At 34.5% G+C, this 22020-nt stretch overlaps 2 protein-coding genes across 8 annotated transcripts; one reads left to right on the top strand and one right to left on the bottom strand.

Annotated features, from left to right (window-relative positions):
• Positions 1 to 1096: 1096 nt before the first annotated feature.
• Positions 1097 to 10979, top strand: PRP39-2 (Tetratricopeptide repeat (TPR)-like superfamily protein). Of its 3 annotated transcripts, none has more exons than XM_021439248.2 (13): positions 1098 to 1345; positions 1646 to 1743; positions 1848 to 2077; positions 2970 to 3137; positions 4594 to 4954; positions 5028 to 5171; positions 6332 to 6484; positions 6607 to 6723; positions 7124 to 7204; positions 7449 to 7592; positions 8208 to 9977; positions 10333 to 10371; positions 10692 to 10979. In XM_021439248.2, the coding sequence occupies exons 1-13, from the start codon at positions 1285 to 1287 to the stop codon at positions 10782 to 10784; spliced, it is 3459 nt and encodes a 1152-aa protein (XP_021294923.1). In that variant the 5' UTR covers positions 1098 to 1284; the 3' UTR covers positions 10785 to 10979. The 3 variants fall into 3 exon arrangements, with proteins under 3 accessions (XP_089641119.1, XP_021294923.1, XP_021294922.1); XM_021439247.1 differs by having other exon boundaries at positions 1643 to 1743; XM_089784993.1 differs by lacking the exons at positions 10333 to 10371; positions 10692 to 10979 and having other exon boundaries at positions 1097 to 1345; positions 1643 to 1743; positions 8208 to 9354; positions 9489 to 9662.
• A 3063-nt stretch (positions 10980 to 14042) lies between these two features.
• Positions 14043 to 19729, bottom strand: LOC110424637 (uncharacterized). Of its 5 annotated transcripts, none has more exons than XM_021439249.2 (7): positions 19621 to 19729; positions 18583 to 18843; positions 17699 to 17838; positions 17454 to 17553; positions 16096 to 16629; positions 15170 to 15507; positions 14043 to 14550 (listed from the first exon to the last, which is right to left on the bottom strand). In XM_021439249.2, the coding sequence occupies exons 2-7, from the start codon at positions 18749 to 18751 to the stop codon at positions 14392 to 14394; spliced, it is 1440 nt and encodes a 479-aa protein (XP_021294924.1). In that variant the 5' UTR covers positions 18752 to 18843; positions 19621 to 19729; the 3' UTR covers positions 14043 to 14391. The 5 variants fall into 5 exon arrangements, with proteins under 5 accessions (XP_021294924.1, XP_089641120.1, XP_021294926.1 ...); XM_089784994.1 differs by having other exon boundaries at positions 17699 to 17829; positions 19546 to 19715; XM_021439251.2 differs by having other exon boundaries at positions 19546 to 19713.
• Positions 19730 to 22020: the final 2291 nt, after the last annotated feature.

Raw genomic sequence — 22020 nt, 5'->3', positions numbered from 1 at the left:
CATTTTCAAAATATACAATCTACCTTAAAAGTATAAACACTATTAATAAAAAATATAAAATATTAAAATATTTATTTTTTCTTGTACCAACTGGTGCTCTCTTGGATTTTTTAAAATTAATAAAAATTACATGATAGTAATTTTTAAAATTAATAAAAAATAAAATTATTTTTTTAATATTGTCATGTTATCAAATTAATGAAAACACTAATGATTAGACATATATACCAAAAGAAATATATATTTTTTAAACAAAGAGTTTATTTTTAAAATTAATAAACCTACTTAAAATTTTGATTAAAATTTAAAAAAATTAATTATTTTACATTTTTGTTCCTTTGGATCTTTTACCCAATCCAACATTAACTTCACATTAGTGTAACCAATTTTACATTTATAATAGTTGTGATAGATTTTGAACTTTTAATAAAAATAATTTATAAATTGAAAGTGTGAATTTGTAACAAGTTATACAATAATTTATTAAACTTTTCATTAATGTGAAATCATTATAAGAGATGCGAAGATCAAAATAGATTGAGAACAAACTAAATCCTTCTCTTTTATACATGAAAGAATAAGAGTAAAGAGGACGTTGCATAATTTAATAGAATATATAATATATCTTGAATTTATAAGTAAAAGTTATATGCCAATTAATAAGGCATGTTTTTCTCTACTTAAATATATGGGTTCGTGATGACAACAACATTTCAATAGAGGAAAATTTATTATATATTAATCTTCCAAAAATTTTTTACATTAGCATAGTATTGAACAGCTCAATTTCAATTTGAATTTTTTTATTCAAATGTCATTTTTTTCAACACATTAATTTTACTAAAAATGTAGTGTTATATATATTAAAATAAAAACTATCATTAGGTAATAAACTTATGATACTAGTTTTCTTCACTCTTTGAATTGAAATTTAATTAAAAAAAAATCAGTGGTTAGATTGCACAATAAAATTCTGATATTGGGCCTATATTAAACTTCTTTACCTCGTCATCGAACTTAGGCCCTATTTGGACAAGGCCTATATTTATGTTGGGCATACGTTTCCTTCTAAGTACTCAATAAAAAGGTGAGAATCTGGTCCGTTGCTTCTTGCTCCTTAAAGCTGAAGCCCGTCTCTTTGTTCTGCGAATGTTGGGAAAAGAAGAAAGACGTAGCAAGAAGAGAACAGTGTCTGTTTTCTTGTAGCTCTTCTTTTTCTTTGAACAAATCCATGGTCAATTTGATGTGGAAGGCGGCAGAATTAGTTTTTTCTTGGTAACAAAAATGGAGGTGCAAATTTCGACAACTGAAACAGAGTCGCATCCTGAGACGGGAGATTCTTTAGGTAAACATTTGATTAAACAGCTATTGCTGGTGAACTTACTGTTTCTTTTCTTTATATATCTTGTTTAGCTTTGAAACTGTATGAACAAAAAAGGAAGTACAAATTTCAACAACTGAAACAGAGTCGCATCCTAAAATGGGGGATTCTTTGATTAAACAGCTATTACTAGTGAACGTATTCTTTCTTCTCTTTATATTTCTTGTTTAACTTTGAAACTGTATGTTCTCGTACTTTTTTTTTTTTGGTTTGTTAGGTTAATTAGTTTAATTTTTAACTCGTTTTTCTCTTTTGCTGCAGAAGGTTTTGATGAGGTGAAACTTAAGGAATTTATTGCTCAAGGTAAATTAGACTTTGATGGATGGACTTCGCTTATTTTAGACGTTGAGAATTCATTTCATGTAAGTTCCTTTCTTTGATCATTCTTGCTCCTTGTTTAGGTTTGTTTTGTAATTTTATGCTTGGCTCTTTTTTGTTTTAATGTTTTGTGTGTTGATCATTGCAGGATGAAATAGAGAAAATATGTTTAGTGTATGATTCCTTCTTGTTTCAGTTTCCTTTGTGCTATGGTTACTGGAGGAAGTATGCTGATCACGTGATACGCTTATGCACCATTGACAAAGCTGTTGAAGTCTTTGAACGAGCTGTGCAATCAGCAACATACTCTGTTGGTGTTTGGGTTGACTATTGTGGCTTTGCTATTTCAGTTTTTGAAGATGCCAATGACATTCGTAGGTAATCTCAATACTTGAAATTCTAGTACAAGTTAAAAAACAGAATGCCTGTAATTATGTGACCCACATTTGGTGTTCTTGGTTAGATTAATACAGCCTTTACTACCTGTTTCATAGTACGTGAGATTTAGAAAAGTTAACTGGCATTTGTGAATATAAATTGATTTATGCACAATACTGGCAGTTGATATGTGAATGTTGTTCTTGAGGCATGTGGGTAGTGTTTAAAGCTTTTCAATGACATGCAAATTTATCTTAGTGAATCACTTATATCAATGATATGTAAAAAAGATGGGAAAACGAAATATCGATTGAAATAAGTAATATATGGTATGAGAAAATTTTACTTAACTCTCTGGTGGTTCAGCTAGATAGATAGGCTCAACTTTACACTCAATCCTCTTGGGGCTGGCTTCATTAAACTGAACCCTGAGGATGTTAGCCTTGGTGACATGATCTTGATATTGGTTTGAGGATTAGGAAGAACACATTCTATTGAAGCTTAACTTCTATAAGTGTTATTCGATTTCTCATACTTTTGTTAAATGATAACAAGAATATGTAGAAAATTTCCATCAGATATGGGCTTTTGTGTATGTTTGTCTTGTCATGTATGAGATCTGAAGTATTATTTATCAAATAGTTTTCTCAAACATACAACTCTACCTAAACTGAACTCAATCAAATCTTGAAACAGACTATTGGGGTTGGCCTAACAGCACATAAGTTTGTTTTTTCTTTCACAATATGTGCATTGACCCAATATGATGCTTTTGTGATAGAACTATGCATTTATTATGCCCCTGCCTGCCGTGTTTCACAAAGTCTTGAATATTCCTGCTTTATGATACATTTAAGGTAGTTAATATTATCTTTCTGGAAATTATTGACAGACTATTTAGAAGAGCCATGTCCTTCGTTGGAAAGGATTACTTATGTCATACCTTGTGGGATAAGTATGTTGAATTTGAGTTTTCTCAGCAGCAGTGGAGCTCCTTAGCTAATGTTTACATCCGAACTCTGAGATTTCCATCCAAAAAGTTACATCGTTATTATGAGGGGTATTTTCACTTCTTTACAGAAACTTGTGCAAATTCTTTGAACTTTCTTTTGTACAAATTTGTGCACCTATATTTACGTGGTTATATCAGCATTAATGCAATATGCTATTAATTTTAAGAAATCTTATTTCATTTAGTCTCTGTTTGGTAAGGATGGAAACTCCTTTATAGAAAGTTTTTTCATTATTTTCCCTTGTTTGGTAACCTGAAAATATTTACAAGAAGTAAAATATTTTTGGGTTAACGAAAAAATGCCGTTGACTCAAGGAAAATATCTTACGCTCTTCAAAGGAGTAAGACTTTTTCCATCTACCTTCCCTTCTCTCTGGGATTGATCTCATAAACCTTGGGATCAATCCCATTTGGAAAATATTGCCCTCCCCTCCTTGTGGGATCATTCCAACAAAGCAATAAAGCGTCATTATTTTCATCTCTTTATTCATTCCCAACAAAGCATCATTGACTCTTTTTGTTCAATTATTTTGTAGGAATCATATCACAATAATTTTTTTTACCAAGATACCGCAATTTTTAATATAATATAAAATTATTAAAGTAAATTAAAGAAAAAATTATATAAAATAAGAAATAAAATTTTCATACATGAGAATCTATCCTTTCTTTTAATTTCCAATCTATGATTTATTCACTTAACAAACTAACCGGTACAATAATATGATATTTTTATATAATATTTTGAATGTTGAAAAAAATATTCTGGATGTCTTGCATAATTGATGAATGTTGATATTTTTATGTTGTCATGGTAGAAAATTATTGAAGATGGAAAATTTTTGAGGGTGTGTCATGATGGAAAATATTTTCTTTCTATAGTGTGATCTAAACAACAAAAAATATTTTAGGCAGTTTATCCAAACAACATAAAATGTTAGATTTTTTGTAAAATTTTTTACATAGAAAAGATTTTCTTCAGCAAGTTATTTTCCGGTTACCAAATGAAGCTTCACTAGAAAAAGAACACTACAGAAAAAACGAATGAACTTGCCAAAGTCCAACTACTATTATTGCTATTGTTCTTGAATATTGAGTCATAGTAGGAAATCCATCTCGTTTACTGAGAACAAGTATTGCAGACCATAAAAGAGTGTATTTCTTTGTCACTTTCTGCGGATCTTATGTCAGTCTTTCTTTCTACAAATCCAACAATATGATGTATCTATGCCATTGCATGCTTTACTTGTTTAATGACCATGGGTACTGATAATTTCATGGTACTCTACATATGTTTATGAGGATTTCATATGATTGGTTATTATGTAGGTGTTGATGAATTAGCTTAGTTTGATAAAATAGCTTATCTTTGATCTTTATTGTTTTTATTGTGCCGTTGCATGATATTTTACCGTTCTTTCTCTGTTTGTTTGCCAATTATTGTCCGATACTATAGGCCACTTTGAGTATACAGTTGTCGTACAACAGTTTGTGTTTTCTTCAGTTTCCAGAAGCTGGCTGCCACTTGGAAAGAAGAGATGCAATGTCTGAATGATTTGGATTTAGAATCAGATCCCAAAGTAGAAAATGAAGTCTCTACATGTTATACTGATGAGGAAATTTCTTGTGTCATCAAAGACTTGCTGGATCCTTCCACTGGTGTGGATGGTACTAAAGCACTGGAAAAATACTTGTCAATTGGGAAGCAATTCTACCAGGAAGCGTCTCAGTTGGGTGAAAAAATACATCGCTTTGAGACTAGCATTCGAAGGCCCTATTTTCATGTGAATCCACTTGACATCAGTCAATTGGAGAACTGGCACGAGTATTTAAACTTTGTAGAGATGCATGGCGACTTTGATTGGGTATGGTATTATTAATCTGGACTTATCTGGTCTTGCCTTTATTAGGTATCTGAGTTTCCTTTTGCATTTATAGGCTGTTAAACTTTATGAGAGATGCCTAATTCCATGTGCTAATTATCCTGAGTTCTGGATGCGTTATGTGGATTATGTGGAAAGTAAGGGTGGAAGAGAGATAGCAAACTTTGCATTGGCCAGAGCAACACAAATTTTTCTGAAGGTACTCATCTTTGTAACTGTGCTTGTACTCTTTCAGAAAGAGGGAAAAAGAAAATTAATACAAAGATTCTAACCTGGACACTATCTCAAGCAGTAGAAGGATTCTACCAATTTTAGAAAAGAGATAAATGATCTTTCATCTGTTGGATGGTGCTAATCCTTTTCAATGAATTTTTTGGAGGATTGATCTTGTAAAATAAGCAGCTTCTGCACCAACTTTTATTAATTTTTACTGCTATCTAATGGCAACTAGAACCTGATTTATAATTTCATTCTTTAGTTTTTATAATCTCTAAGTAGAATTTCAAAGTTTCAAGTAAGTTGATGCCAATAAGCTTGTTTAGAATGGGTTAAATCTTGAACTTCTTGTCTACATCTAGTAAGTGCACGCATTGATACAAAATACAAGAAGAAAAATTCATCTATGGTTGTTCTATCTGTATCCCTTTTTTGAGATAAAAAAGTTAGGGGAGGGGGCTTTGAACTCAGTAATATTAACAGTAAACCTGATAACAACAAGGTTACAAACCTCTTCTTTTGGAGCTGTAACAATATGTTTGATGACACTGTCTTAACTGCAAAGATTATTGAGACCATAAAGGTGGCTTAGCTGAAGTTCAGGTTGCAGGAAACATCTATCAAAGTATTTTCTTCATAGAGATTGTTTTATCGCTTACAGCATATTAAAATTAGAGTGGTAAAATTGCAATGATAATTTAGGTAACAAAATAATATATTAATAGAGAGGCATCAAACTTTTGACATTATTACACTAAGTGAGATATAATCAGAATACTATATCTTCTGAAATCGCAAGTGGTATCATGTAATTTTATCAAAAATGAATGTAGGTGTACGGTAGTTTCAAAATACTTCATTGTTGTACTGGAAGTGAATATTGAAGAATACTAATTTTGTTTCTCAGAGATAATAAATTGTAATCTCAATATCCCTGCATTATCCTTTATGCAACTCGAGTGAAATAGCCTGTGGTTAGCTTATTTACATTTCTTTCTACACTTCCACGGTACTGTTAGTGATTCCAAATCAGTTTGTGCCATTCTGAAACTTCAGTTGATTCCTTTCATTTATAGGATGCTTTCTCCATTGCTTTATACATGACTGGAGATGTTTATGGCCCTCTCCCTATGTTAATTGCAGAGAATGCCGGTGATCCACCTTTTCAGTGCTAGGTTTAAGGAGAAAATAAGGGATGTTTCAGGTGCACATGTAGCACTTGCTGAATATGAGACAGAATCAGATCTCAGCTTTGTTGAAACTGTATCAATAAAGGCCAACATGGAAAAACGTTTGGTAAGTACCTCTCATTCTCTCTCTCTCTCTCTCTTTCTCTCTCTCTCTTCATTTAGACTATATGCATGGGCTTGATTGTGAGTAATTACTTATATATGTCATTGCTTTCCCAAATTTGTTAGGGCAATTTTGTAGCAGCTTCTAATACATACAAAGAGGCAGTGGAAATTGCTGCTGCAAAGGAAAAGTTTGACATTCTTCCCATATTGTATATTCATTTTTCTCGACTACAATACATGGTGGGTAAAGGATTTCCACTGGTAGATTTTGTCAACCTAAACTGTCTATCTGCTGGGCTGCTGTTCATGATTTGCAGCTAGACATGTTTCACTTTGCATTTATCTCACCTTTGATGAAGAAAGGCCACACTAGATTTATAATAAGATATATCTGTAAATGCTCCTATTGATTGAGTGAAACATATATGATTTCACATATGACAGCAGTGCAGAAATGCAATTTCAATTTTGTGCTTCCTAGATTTATTTTCTTTCCTCTGCTACATCAGTTTTCCCATTGTGAAATTGCTTATATGCATTGTGGTCCTTTCTGAAGAAAAACCTTGTCCTGCTAATTCTACATTTTCTTGGTAGTCTTAGATACATGCATATGATTTTTCTTACAGCATTTTCTTTTCAGATCACCAGTAACAGTGATGCTGCCAGAGACATCTTAATAGATGGTATCAAACATGTGCCTCATTCCAAATTGCTTTTAGAGGTAGTTATGTCATCTTCAACTGATGATTTGTCTGTTGTGGAATCATGAATAGAATATTGGTGGTCTTCAGGCCAGTTAACACTTTTGGTGATTATGTAGGCACATCACCAAATTTAGAAGTCAAGTTTTTTCCCCCTTTCCCCAATATCTCTTGTAAATGATTGTTAAACTTTTCCTGTTTACCAGGATTTGGCTTCTGTTAGATGATAAAAGTTTCTATTGGTTCTGATATTCACTTCTGTAGGAATTGATAAAATTTGGAATGATGCACGGAGGGCATAGGGACATACATGTGTTAGATGCTATAATAGATAATGCAATATCTCCAGGGCTCTCTCAAGGTATGAATGCAGAAGAGGCAGAGGATGTATCAAGCTTATATTTGCAGGTAACCTTTTCTCTTTAAACATTTCAACTGCAGTGTCCTTTTAGGAGAAGCGGTGCAAGAGGATGCTATTTCCCATGTTTCTGTGTTTTTTGCCCCTTATTGGTTGTTGACCTCATATCATCTGTCTTGATTGATTGTTCTTATTTGATACCCTTTCACTATGGCAAAAGAGGGCAAAAAACCTCTTTTTATCATTCATTTTGCTCTCTCTGTCTCTCTTTGCCTCACACACACATGCGCATGCACATATGCACACCACACAGGAATTTTCTTCCTGAAAAAGCAACTGGTTGGACTTTGGAATTTTTAGTTCAGTAGCATCAAACATCTGAACATATTTACATTTTCAATGTCATGCTATGCAAATAGATCTACTTACCAGCTCTCCAAGATCCCATTTTAGTATATGCCAGTTGCTGTAACATGGCCACAGTTTTTCTGTCTTGCCTAGCATTAGTTTGTTTTTCATCTAAATTTATCTGCCAGTGGAAAATATGACCCATGAAGCCAACTTTACTTAAGATAGTGGGTAAATGGGAAAGGCTCTGTTGTTGCTGTTATTATTGTTTCTAAATTCATCTGGAACTGATTGACTGTAACTTTTATGCTGGCCAGTTTGTTGATCTTTGTGGGACCATAGATGATATAAGAAGAGCATTAAATCGGCACATAAAATGTTTTCCTGGCTCCACAAGGATGAGCACGTATATGTTCTCAGTTAATGGTATAAAACCTATACCTTTGAAGATGACATCTGGTGGAAGACAAGAAAGCCTTGGTGCTTTGCCTTCCCATCCATCTGGAGGTGGAAGTTTTGACATCCCAACTCAGTCACCATCTCTAGACAAGATAATGAAGTCTCCAGAAAATGATGATACCCAGCTTACTCATGCTGTGGACTGGGTTTTGGACAAGAAATCACCAAGGCAGGAAAATCATGAAATTCCTTCTGACAAGGCTACAGTCAACAGGCTTCGATCAGAGGTTGATGAAAGTTTGCAGGAGGGAACGCAGCAAGGTTCTCAAGATGTTTCAAAGCAGCTCAGAGAAGATATAAAAGCTAATACTAATTTGTCATCTCCTGATTTAATACATGAAGTGACAAATGAAGTTGAAGCACTACAAACTTCAGAAGAAAATTCTAAAGAAAATGATATCAAGCAAGAGCATGATCATAAGTCGGAACAAGATGTAAACCAACTCTCACTGGAGAGACTTTCGTTAGATCATCTAGATCATAAGTGTTCAGATTCAATCAGAGTCGCAAATCAGGGGGGTGAAACTTTTGTAGAAACCAGGTTATCAAATGGAAACATGGTGAAAAAAGAACCTCCTCAAGAAACCAGCATGTGCTATGGAAGTGTGCCAGAGGATGGTCAAAGTAATGATGGACATCACCTGGTATCCAGCCCAAGGAGTGCTCAACCATCTGATTCTACTGGAATTCAAACTGAAATGGCCAGTCCTTCATCTTTGGCAAGTCAGCAGAACATCAAGAAAACAGAGCCACCTTTACGGAGGACACCTCCTTATGGTGGTGGAAGTTGGCATCAAAGGAGTAAGGTTGACAGAGTTCATAGAGAAAACAAACTTGGATTCCGAAGGCATTCTCATAAAAGGCTGCAACAAAGGCAGCAGATGTCCCCACAAAGGCAGTGTCCACGAAGTGACACTGGCACACAAGTGCCTATGAGTCAAGGTTACCCCAGTCAACCAATGTCTTCGCTGAGCCCACAAGTTCAACAGGGTGGCCAAACACAGAGTCAGTACTCCACATCTGCTGCTCATCCTAATTTAATAACAGCCCATGGCTGGTCTATGCATAACATGCAACAACAGAATTTTGTCCCTAGTCAGTCTCAACTACTTCCTCAACCTGCTTATCCTCCACCACAGATCTCTCAACATCCCATGCAAAGTAATGAGCAGCTTGGGCAAATGCAGAATAATCAAGCATATAATCAAATGTGGCAATATTATTTCTACCAACAGCAACAGCAGCAGCCATTTCTTTTGCAGCAACCCCATAATCAACAGCCTCAGCCCCAGCAGCAGCTTTTACAGCAACAGTATCAGCAACATCAGCAGATGCTACAAGTGCAACAGCAATATCTTCAACAGCAACAATTACCCTATCAGCACCCACAGCTGCTGCAGCTTGAGCAGCAACACCAATTTGTTCAACATCAGCAGCAACATCTGCAACAGCAGCAGCAGCTGATACAGCAGCAGCAACTACAACAGCAAGGCTCTTATGCGCAACAACTTCCACCACAAAATCATCATCTTTTCTTGCAGCAGCAGCAGCAAGAAAAAGAACAAAGACAACAAGAAGAGCAGATTGCAACATCACAGGTTCAGACATTGAATGACTCAAGCAAAGAGGTGTGCTTAATACTGAATTATGTGGTTTTACTATATTAGATGTGTAGCAAAAAATTTTCTGCAAGGAAAAAGGGGAATTTTTTCAAAATCATGGTTTGTCCAATCTTTAAGGTTCCATTGAACCTGTCATTTACATTTTCTGCACAGTTGGGATTTCGGCAGAAACAAGTCTTCTGATTAAGCAAGCCTGATATTCCTTCCTTTAATCTGAAACTGGTCACGAGATTTGTATCTGTTGCAGTTTACTCTTAAATGAAAAAGTTGATCTTCCAGAAATGAGGCTCAAATAGGTTAGAACTTTTGCACTTATATATAAGTTGTCATCCTAACAGTAATTGAACACTTCTGACTGCAGGAATCCATGATGGAACCAAGGGTACAGACAAGATTGCAGGTAAGTAAAACAAAGTTTTTATCGTCTTACAAAGATTGGTTGTATAGTGAATAAGTTTAGAGTTTTAGCTGGGATTGGAAACATCACAAAGCATGTTGGTGCCAAAACCCTTGAATGATCAGAGGATTCCTCCTCGGGATCTGATTGAGTCACTTGCCTAGAATTTGTACTATTTTTTGGATGCGGTTTCCTCACCTTCTCTTGTCAATTGTCATTCCTACTTCCGTGGTGGTCTAGAACGAATTGTCGTGCAAATATATGCATGTCCATCTGTTTTGTGAATTTTAGTTTTGGACATTGATCTCTTCCTTATAATGCAGGGCCAAGGTACCTTGTCTCATGGAACTGATGCGTCTAAAACTGTATCATCTGCAGCATCCCCAAATTCCAAGCAAAGATCTTATACAAGCTAACTGCTGATGCCATCTCATATGGTAGGGCAACACGTCTAGGCGTCAGTCCATCTTCAATGGTTATAGAACTTGAAATTGATTTACGTGATCTGTAACTTTAGTTTTGCTTAACATGAAAGGTTCCCGTTATATACTTTTGTGTTCTGTTGTAAATATCACAACCTGTATATCGCATTTTTTTAAACTTCTTAAAAATCCATAGAGCTTGGTACTCAAAGTTGAAGGAATTACGTGAAAAATAGAAAATGAAATAGCTTCCCTTAAATCTTGACAAAATTGAAAGAAAATTAGTTTTTGATCTTTTTACAGGTTCTAAGTTTTAACAAAGAGAGCTCATATTCAGCTGTCTGGATATAAGATGATTACTTGATTCAATTCATTATTCTAGCGTTCATTAAGCTGATGCCGCTGCCGCAGCCTGATAAGCTTGTTTGATAATAAGAAAAAATGTCAATGAAATAATTCCTGCACCACACTCCATAGCTATTTTAGACTCAGGAATGCAACTAAAATTAAAAAAATGAAGACAACCTCAATTAATGCAATGATAAATAAGAAGTGGTACTGAAGAAATTACAACTATTACAATACCATATGGAATTTGGTCCCAAAAATAAAATGCACAATTTTAAATTAAAATAGCAGTTGTGTAAAACATTACACGGTTCAAAGTGTACCAAAAAAGTATATAGCTAAACCACCTGCTACCATACACAGAGCAGGAAGTACGGGAGAAAATAAAATGAAGGTATAAAATGATAGTTATCTTTATCATCTCAAAATTACATTGATCAATCAATTTGTTCTTATAGTCACTTCAGAAATTCAAAGGGGAGAAAAACACAAATGTCAGGATGCATACATGGTCAGTAGCTATACTAAGAAAATTCAGATGAAAAGTTAAGTAGCAACGGAATTCCGCGTACCTATTATTTTGCCATTAGCAGATAATCTAGTAATGTTCATCATAAGACCTGCAGGTAAGCCATGCAAAATTATAAAACTGTGAAGAAGATCAAAGGATTCAACAGATGTTATGACAAGCAGTGATAGCTAACGTGAATAAGTTCACACCCATCAACTTTTTCTCCTCAATTCTCCAATTTTTTGTAAGGCGATATGATCTTCGTTCCGTAATCTTCTTATATCCTCTTAAGCATAGCTGAACGAGCCACCTGACCAGGAGGTAGCTCCCATCAGAAATATCTTGCACTGTCAAACCGCAGATTCTCATTGTTTCCACCTTTGGATCCATTCCCATCTAAAGTCTTTGTATCTAGATTCTTGCACAAATTCCAATCTGACCTCTCTTTTATGCCACAGGTCTAAGTGTTGCAAAAGCAGGTTCAGTAAATCACCTAATTGGATACCATTTATCTCTAATCTTCTTGAATATCAACTATCACAATTCTACATCTTCTCAGTAACAACACAGATTACTCTTAAGGCTCTAAGGCTATATTTCCATCTTACATCAAATAGCCCAATCACTCCTTAAATATGCCATCAATTCCAAAAGGATGCACTTTACATAGATAATATAAGGAGATACTTTGGCAGTCTAGATGTTTTACATATATTATCACATGCACAAGCATGAAATCAATGTAATAGACTCATGTATTAACAAGAAAAGTATCAGCAAGGTTAATATATAAATTAGTTACAAAACACCTGCCTAATCAGAAATGACACCAATCTTTGCAATAATGACCTCTCTCTTCTACTATAAAATTAAGTCAGTGCATCAAAAACTCAAGATTTTAGGACTAATAAACTCTTAGGGCCCTTTGGGCAGTGGTTGCAAATTATGGTTAATTTCCAGTTCCCTACCATCATCTCTCAGCACACTTTGAATCTAACTCATATAAGTGCATTTGGTAATGTGTATTCTTCTTCAATTTGGTCAAAAAAGAGACGAGATTTGGACAAAACAGCAATATGAGCAAAAGTCAGTTTAAGCAGACTTGAGAGGCTAGAAAGATGATACTTAGAAATAGCTGAAGTTTAGAATACTTGCTCTACACCTAAGACTAACCTACGAGTTAAGAGGAGAAAATTTGATAGAAGAAAAGGTCCTTCAAATTGAAATTAACCAACTTTCTCAGAGTAAGGAAACATTATAAACAGCTAATAAGATGCTTTATCACCTGTGTCCCTTATCCAACAGCAAGGGCTCACTACTACACTCATCTTTCCATTACTTTATTTCAAGCATACCAATCTAGCAGTTTTGATTTCCTAAAGACATCTTCTGAGCCTCAGGTTGCATGAATCCAGCCAAGACAACATCAAGTGTGATCAATAGTACTTAGGGAAAGGTGACATACTCCTCATTACCCCATCTGAAAAGACAAATATAGCCTTGTGTCCACCAAATAGAACAGGAAACGCTTAAGCCATGCACTAATGTACACTAAATGACTAATAAAAGCAGATGATTAGACTTGCTCTTCTATGTTCAAGATGTCAACTTCAAATCATTTTTACTTCCTAAAATATTTGATTTTCTAAGGGTCTTGTGCTAACAACTGCTAAAGCAGCACTTTTTAACTGTATTGGGTACTTAGACTATTTAGCACAATCAGAGCCACAATCAACTGCTGCTAAATCATTGTAACCCTTTAACAAAAATCAAACTTACCGCACTCCTCTACACCTATTGTTTGATCCTGTTTTAAATGCATCTATTTCTTTATTCATTTCAACCCCTGTCACATCACCAACTAAAAGTGCAACTAATTTCAACTTCCTACCATCCTATTAAGAGTCCTGACTAAAAGCATCTATGCCTCCAGGTTTCACATTGACAGTTATAATAGTGGGATCTTATCATTGTTTTCCTTTCAAATAAATTCTATTATGATTGCCTCAAATACTTACATGCTCACAATGTTTCTTGACATATTTAGAGTTTTTAGATCAAATTAACCATTCTTCCAAAATATGGTCCACATAAGGAACCTACAGAAATAATTATCCAAACTTCAAGCTATGGACTTAGAGAAATAATTATCCAAAGTTCAAGCTATGATCTTACAGGTTTCAAGTCTGCTATGTTTTTGAACAAAAAGTAGCGATAGCAGCATCAACTAATATTGCAAAAAAAAAAGAGGCGCTAAGAAGGATAAAAGTTCCCAGAATAACTTTTAGTTCCTTAATGCAAGCATAGATGGAGTCTCCATAATTTTCATAAGAAAAGACAGCAAAAGAGCAAATATAAAAACAAGATAATTAACTAAGCAGCAGAAAAAGATAGAAACAGGAATCTGCAAAATTATATTTCACAAGGTAATAATTCATATACAATGCCTTATATGATTGGAACTTCAACTGTACAATAAAATAAACAGAAACATTTTCTACGACTATCTTTGCTAAAAAAAATTAGATAAAGCACTCCACAGGGTTGTCAACCAAGAGGAGAAAGAAAAGGAAACAAGCAACAAAAAGCTGACACAACAATAAGACAGATTATAGCTTATTTTGTGGTTAATTTTGAAGAGAAAAGAGAATTGGGTTTTTAATTAGAGGCCAAATTTCACTTAAAGCAAACAGAAGGGCAAGGAACTATATTGAATGCTAGTCAGAGAAAAACAAGGTGCTCTTATTCCTTGTTACCAAATTTCTTGGCAATGATAGGACGGACATCATCAGCATCAACCAGAGTCTCTAAGAAGGGAAGTAATGAAATTAGTGCACAATCAGATGGATCATCAAACCAACTCTTAATAGGAATCCCATTATTCACTTGCAACCTGAAAACCTGAAATCAGCAAAGCCAAAGAATGCTTAAGCAATCAGAAGTATAAGCATGGGACAATCAGTTAATTCTTTTCCATTTTGCTTTTTCACTTATGAATATTTCACCATTGTACTATTTAAGTTGATAGCAGACAATGCATCTTGATGATGCTACTAGATAAATAAGATGAACCTCTATCCTTTCTAGTTGATACCAAACAGCAGGGCACAGTAAGTCTTCACAACTACCTCTCACTGTTAAACGTGGTCAACTGGATAGTCTGGTTGTTATTGTTTTTAATAGAAATGATTCTCAAAAGAACTTTATGCATCACTTCTAACCAAAATAAAAAAGACCCAAAAATCAGAATCTTAATGACTAAGACATGTAGTCACTAAATTACCAGTTCACATCTACAAAATCTTCTCATCAGCAAAAGGGGACATTAAGTTTGGTAGCTAACACACTTAAATTTCACAAGCACATTACGTTGAAGCTAAAAGAAATATATATTTTCAGGAAAAAAGAAAAAGAAAAGATGACCGCCAGGATGACAATTATATGTCTTGACTGATTGTGAAGGCAAGGAGATGAAGTTCATGAAGTGTAAACCTTTAAGAGAAACGGGCAGGTAAAATACCTGTGGAGAATTATCAATTATAGCAACTTTTGCAAGATCAACACCTAAAACTGTCAAATCTTTAGTGTAACTTCCATCTGAAAAAATGCATGATTCACGATATACTCGCCGAGATATGAGCTTTCGATCTGGGTCCAATATGTCCAGTAATTGTTCTGCATAAATACTTTGACTTGCAGTAAAGATGACAACTTCAAACATCTCTGCAACTTTCTCCAAAAATGTCTGTAGGTGAGGCCTCTGCTTTACGTACACAGTGTGCTCTTTCATGTTGAAAAATACTGTAAAGGTGAAGTCTGCATTATCACAATGTTCTAGTGTAGAGTGGACGAGAGTTTCTGCATGTATCGAAACAATGGTGATCAAACATTTATAGTAATATTTATTTTTTTTAAAGACCAAGTTAAAAAGAAGAAAAAAGACACAAAGCTCAAATAATCCTGTAAAAATTGTTAACAGTTTTGCAACAAAATTGGATTTGCAACCTATAACATCTAAAACCCCTGAAAGCATTTAAAGCTTTTCTTGCAAGACTTCAACATTAACCTCACTAATAGAACAAGCATGTGTTGTGATTATGACACAAATGGATGTTTGCGATAACGGTGGTTTACCTACACTGCTCATGGGAGTTGACAAATAATCTCCCAAAAGGTTCCACCCAGTTCTTTAGAATCACTTCAAGGTAAAATGTTTTTCTCAGTATTGTTGTCCTCATCAGTGCATTAGACTCAACTCTAGTTATGGGGGCTTATGGCTTCATGTAAGACTCAAAACAATCAGTTGAATACTCTATTTATAAGATCACAAGAATTAACCAGCCATTTGCAGAAATGTTGAGGCAGCAGTACTGGTGAATTAATGATAAATTAATCCCAAAGACAAAAAAATACAATAGTACAACAATCAACACACGTATGTCTTACCATCCAAATCAAGCACAAGAGTTATGAGCTTCCTTCTCCAAGCCTCCTTTGGCACCATAGCAGGCCGAAAGCTTGATACAACATCAGATAGTTCTGGTAAATTTTTTATAAATGACTGTGGATCAAAGTCATCTGCTTGATCAGAGTCAGAGTTGACATCAGATTCTGGGATGCAGGATCTCATCTGATCAATTGCTACATATAAACCAGCATTATCTTGAGCCATCGTGGCTTCTTCATGCAAATTAACATCATTTATATCATTTGCTTTGACAGTGTCCTCGAGGAAAGGCAGTATCATGTATTGCTCAGCCACATCAAACAACATGCTTGGCTCAGAACACTTGAAATCAGGAAAAGAATTGGTTCCAGAGATATTATCATCAACAGCATTTGCATCAAAGGGTATGCTTGCAATTATCATGTCAGATATAAAGAAATCTGATACATTACATGTTTGACTGCCAAATGAGCTTTTGTTATCATCACTGTCATCAGCCCCTAATGTTGGCACTTCAGGGCCATCATTACACCCTACCACAAATTGGAAAAAGAGATAATAGTGTCAAATAAATAGCTTAACAGAACATTGCAACTCTCAATATGCATAAAAAGTAACAACTTCTTGAATATTTGAATTCCACAAAAGTTCTTCATCCCACTAGTGAAAGAGTTAGCATTCAAAACAGGAAAAAATACACAATCATATCGTGTAAATATACCCTAAACGGTATAGTGCCTGCCTTGGGGAAAAAGGCAGATTAAAGGTTCATACTTTATGCAAAGAATTTTGTTTTTATTTCCTTACAGAATGTAATTTGAAAATCACACATCATTTTTGTCACTTAAAATGTGTGATAAACAGCCAATGAATCCCAACTCCCAAGGCCATTCCTTTCTGAATCAATGGCATCAGAGACTGAAATCCCTATTATCAGAATTCTTCATGGTAGTATGAAATATCAAATGCACAGAAACCCCTAAATACCAAAAGTTCATACAAGCACAGATTTCCCATAAGCATGCAACAAAATTAAGTGGCAATAAGAATCTTTTTACTATTAAGTTGTTCATTTTTATAAAGCAAGGTATTGCCCTGAAAACCATATTTTGTTCTTATTTTCTCTTTTCTAATCAAATTTTTTCTTTATGCACCAAGTAACTGTGCCAAGAGAGAAAGAACAATTATAACTTAATCATTATGTTTAGGCAGGGATTTCAACCAAAATACTAAAAAAGACTGCCATTCTCTTAGCCACAAATGGAGACTGGAAAACATTGAAGAAGAAAAGAAAAGGGAGAATGGAAAACAAATTCATGTAATATTTAGCATTTAACCAGCCAAAACGAAGAATCACCTGCATCATTGTCAATATTTGGTTCAGTGTGGATTACAATTGGCTCCAGAAAAGGAGAGAATATTGTCTCTAAGTTTGAGGCACAGGTTTCGGCAGATTCCTGCAAGTTAATAAACCATCATTTATAAGCAAGCACAGACTAAGGTGGGTGAGTCTATTGCATGATATCTTCCAAAAGCAGAGTAAAAAAGAAATTAGCGACTAAAATTCACAAAGTAAGCTCCTAAAAAGTAATAATAACTTACGGTTCTTCCCACAGTCGTAGAATCAACAAAAACAGGATACTGTTTCTGAAGCTCAGAATCGTCGTCATCCAAAATAAGTTGCCGAGAACTGGCTCCATCGGTTGCAACAACTTGCGAAGCCACTTCCAAGTCTGATGAATCTATCAAGAAAAGTCAGTAAGAACATGTAAAAAGCTAAAATATTCATGTAATTTATCTTCTTTTCTTTTAACTTTTTGTAAGAAAAGAACAAGTTACAAACCTCCAAACCAGAAAGCCTATCATTCATGCATATAAGTAAATAAATGAAGAGTGAAGCACCGCATAGAGGATGGGTTTAAGGGCAGGCAGTACATGCAATGGAATACATTCAAGAAATCAGATCCTAATTTCCCATATCTGCAACAATTTTGGCTCATAAATTAATACCTTCTTATCCAAATGGTTCAAATGGTTGATCTATGTACGAGCATTTGTTTCCCTGCCAGAGTCTATTATAATTTGATATCCTGGTACCACTCCAAACAACTCCATCCTTTTATGTTCTAGACATGGGATAGGACCTTCTAACATCTATATTGCAATTTTTAGAACTACAACTATGCTCAACAAAGTAGTTAAGCATAAAAATTACAAGGAAAGCATCATTTCCTTACATAAAAGGAAACTTGTGACAAATCACAAGACAGGCCAGTTAGTGTCAAGTGTCTTGCCCACACCTCAGCAGACTAAAGCAATGTTTGATATTGCTAATTTCAGTGCACTCAATTTACAGAGAACACGCAATGTCAAGATATAAGCACACACCAGAATAATTTTGAAACCTTGTTAATAAAACACTCTAACAAGCATCTGGAACAATTAACATTAGGCGAATATCAGCCTTTTTCAGTGTAGTTGCTTACCATCATGAGAATTTTGAATACATGTACTAAATTCAGCTCCTTGCTGGAAAACCCTGACATGGGAGCATGGTCTTTTGCAAATCATGCTAGACTTCTGACACATACGGAGACCATTTTTTTCTCTTACAGAACCCGTGCTGGATTTGGCCTTCATTCTTAGAGATGGCATTTGATCTGCAGCTGTTATATCTATCACAATCTCTATTCCGGAACATCAGTGGGGAAAAGAACCCCTCTAAATGATCAAATCAGCAGCAGAGGCTGTGTCACATGAACAGTCAAGGTAAGAAGAAAAGATAGGAAATCAGATTGACATAAAGAACTGACAGAATAAGGAGACTGACATAGAAAAAAGAGAATTTTTAAAAAACACAACTTTGTTAGAAGTGAGACATGTATAACAAAAACAAAACCAAAGAAAAAGGTGAGAATTAAAAGTCAAAGTCCATGACACTTTTTCTAGAATTACTGTTAAAAATAATCGATTGTGAATATCACTTAATACCACAATTCTAAAACCTAGATCTTGATTTCTATAGGGTTTACCATAGTCAAGCCTGGAGGGACATTTTTTCATACAAAAATAAAATATAAAGAAGAGAAGAGAAAGGCAGCAAAAACTCTTCATGAAGAGACAAGAAAACAAGAGCCCTTATCAAAGAAAGACAAATTCTTCAAGTAAAACCCACCAAAATTAAAGTCAACCCAAGTCTTTTAATCCCATAAAACACAATATAATCTCATCAACCATAACTTAATTACACAGTCTAACACCAAAGAATGCAAAAGGAAAAACCCAAAAAACCAAAACCCTTCTGCATATGAACCCTAACAAAAAAAGAAACCAGCTGAAATGACAGTTATACAGTTTCAACTATCATTTAAAAAGTCCTAAATTAGAAACCCACGAAAAACCCAGCGCTGAAGATCAAAGCAACAGTACAAGCAAAACAACAAAATTACCTGAAAAAAAAACTTTACAAAATAAAAAGAGAGGTAAAAAAGTGAAATTTTCTAGAGTATGAAAAATAGAAGGACCTGTTCAGAAACAGAAACAAAAAAGAGAGAGTCTTTCTTCTCTTTCTCTCTCTCTCTTTTGCCAAAGAAAGACTATGTTTTTGTTTCTCTCTCTCTTAACTTCCACGAACGGTCAAGACAAAGGTTGGAGGGGGCAAATGTCGGCTTCTATTGGATGATACGGACGGCTGTGATCATTTCCTTTGCAGGAGTTTGGACCCGTAGAACTTTGCCACGTAGGATGTGGAACCAGCTCAGTCTAACTCGTTGACACGTGCAAGTTCGTGGAAAGAGAGGGAACTTTTGGGAGGAAATTGTGGAGGGACTTGAGTTTAACGTTATCCCTAGTCGCGTTCGGTAACGCGTGTTCTGCACTGCATTTTCACAAGCTGTTGTTACTTGTTTATTTAAAATTGTTGCTCCTTTTTAGATTTTTAAAGGCAATTTGACACAATTTTAATTCAATTTCGAATTACTAATTTCCTTTTTTTTGGAATATTTAAGAGTTTTAAAAGAAGTCAACGAAAGAATCCATTATCCTTTCGTTTATGTGTATATTTAATGAAATTAAATAAAAAATATTAAATCGAGCACCATTATATTTATATTAATATTTTTAAAAATTCTTAATAGATAAATTCTCAATTAATAGACATTTATCACAAGACAATTACAGTAAAGATAATATGCTTAAATCAAAAGCGAGATTACACACAAATTATCTAAAGTGGTTTGGTAAGAAAATGATTTTAAAGAATTGTTAGTAAAAACTTGCTTTCAAACATATATTCATTACCGAAAAGAACTGAACATTTTGGAAGTAGAGGAGTTCATAATAAGGTAAACCACGAAAGTAAAAAAAGATAAATACTAGAAATATGAGATTGATTGCAATTTGCAGGAGACAAAGTTTGCTGACTTGCTATAGTTGGGGCCTTGAAGGATTATTTAAAGTAAAAGCCTTGACCTTGTAGATTCTTCATAAGATGTAAGCTTAATCTTTACAAACATGCCATTTACTTTGAAGTCATGTGTAACAGAATATAATATAAAATTTATTCTTAGCATTCACCTAAAAACTCTTTTGCATACTGTTTCAGCAATTGAAAAGTCATAAAAAAGGTGTTTATTCCAACCCCAAAGAGAAAAAGGAAGTTAATTGATTCATTGAACTGTTAAATCAGACCCCCTTTTTTGTTTTTTAAGAAGAGACTATGATGAAATTTGCAAGCATCACTTTTTCTCTTTTTTACTAACAAATTTTTTTAAATAATTTTGACAAAAAACTATATATGATTTCGTCTAGAGACATGGTAAAATGATTAAATTCGAAAGTGAGCCCTTTAATGTGTTAAAGATCATAGGGCAATTATAGAGAATAGCAATATACTAGCCAGCAGGAATTTTTATCAGATATTTTGTGAATAGTTACTGAAGTAGCCTTGCAGGTTCAAGTTCTTGTCCAGAAGCCCGTAAGTTTTAGAGAAGATATTTGAGAAAAATGCTAACAATCAAGTGAAGAGAAATTTTCTTTTATGTGGAGCAAAACAAACGGACAAAAAGTTGATGCTGTTTCAATGGCCTTCCACCATCTGAGGATTTTGCTCCCCCCCCTGCAGAATAATATCTTGTCCAGTTCCCAGGAACATGAACTAGCAGAACTAAGCTCAACTGTAAGTATTTAAGGCATTATTAATGCCTAAAATGAAAGAATTGATAGTCTTTTTTTAAGTACACTCAAGATAGTTTAAGGAGAGAGAGATGATTAGATTTCAATTCTCTTAAAATAGGAGTAACCAAATTGCTAAGTTAAAGCTGAGTTGTAAACATTGTTGGGTTCTGGTTCATGATTATATTTAGACCAAGTATGGATTATGGTTGTCCTGGTCTCTGCCAGTTGGCCTAGCTTAGTCTGATTAATGAGTGCTTATGCCTTTTCTTCTCTTTCAAATCCTCTCGTTTGGAAAGAAAAATTCCAACCAACTCATACTAGATATATCAGTGAGTACGTAGTCACGAGGGCCTGCACCTTTGGAAGATAACATGGATGAATATTGTTCAAATCTGCAAGACAAGGGTGCACAATAATGAACGATTTGTGTGGAGCTTTTGTTTTGGATGACCTGGAACAGGTGCACGTGGACTTGATCTCCAACTTTGTTTTCCTATTTTCTGCAAAATCAAGAATAATTGACATTCATACACTTATTACTCTTTGATCAATCTTAGGTACCCCACTACTGATATTCCAGACGATGTCTTGTAGTTTTAGATAAATAATGTAGTAACCCGAAAAAAAGAAACAGTAGTGTTTATAAATGGAACCATAGAATGGATTGAGAGAGAAAGAATGCACCAACTCATTGCTAAAAATGCAAAAGAACATAAATCTGATGATACTGGAAGCTGGTTTATCTAGTT

The sequence above is a fragment of the Theobroma umbraticum genome, unplaced genomic scaffold (genome assembly GCF_002168275.2).
Source record: "Theobroma umbraticum cultivar Fairchild unplaced genomic scaffold, ASM216827v3 scaffold_204.0, whole genome shotgun sequence".
Taxonomy (NCBI): domain Eukaryota; kingdom Viridiplantae; phylum Streptophyta; class Magnoliopsida; order Malvales; family Malvaceae; genus Theobroma; species Theobroma umbraticum.
The sequence above is the reverse complement of the archived record's forward strand: the minus strand, read 5'-3'. Positions and strand labels throughout refer to the sequence as shown.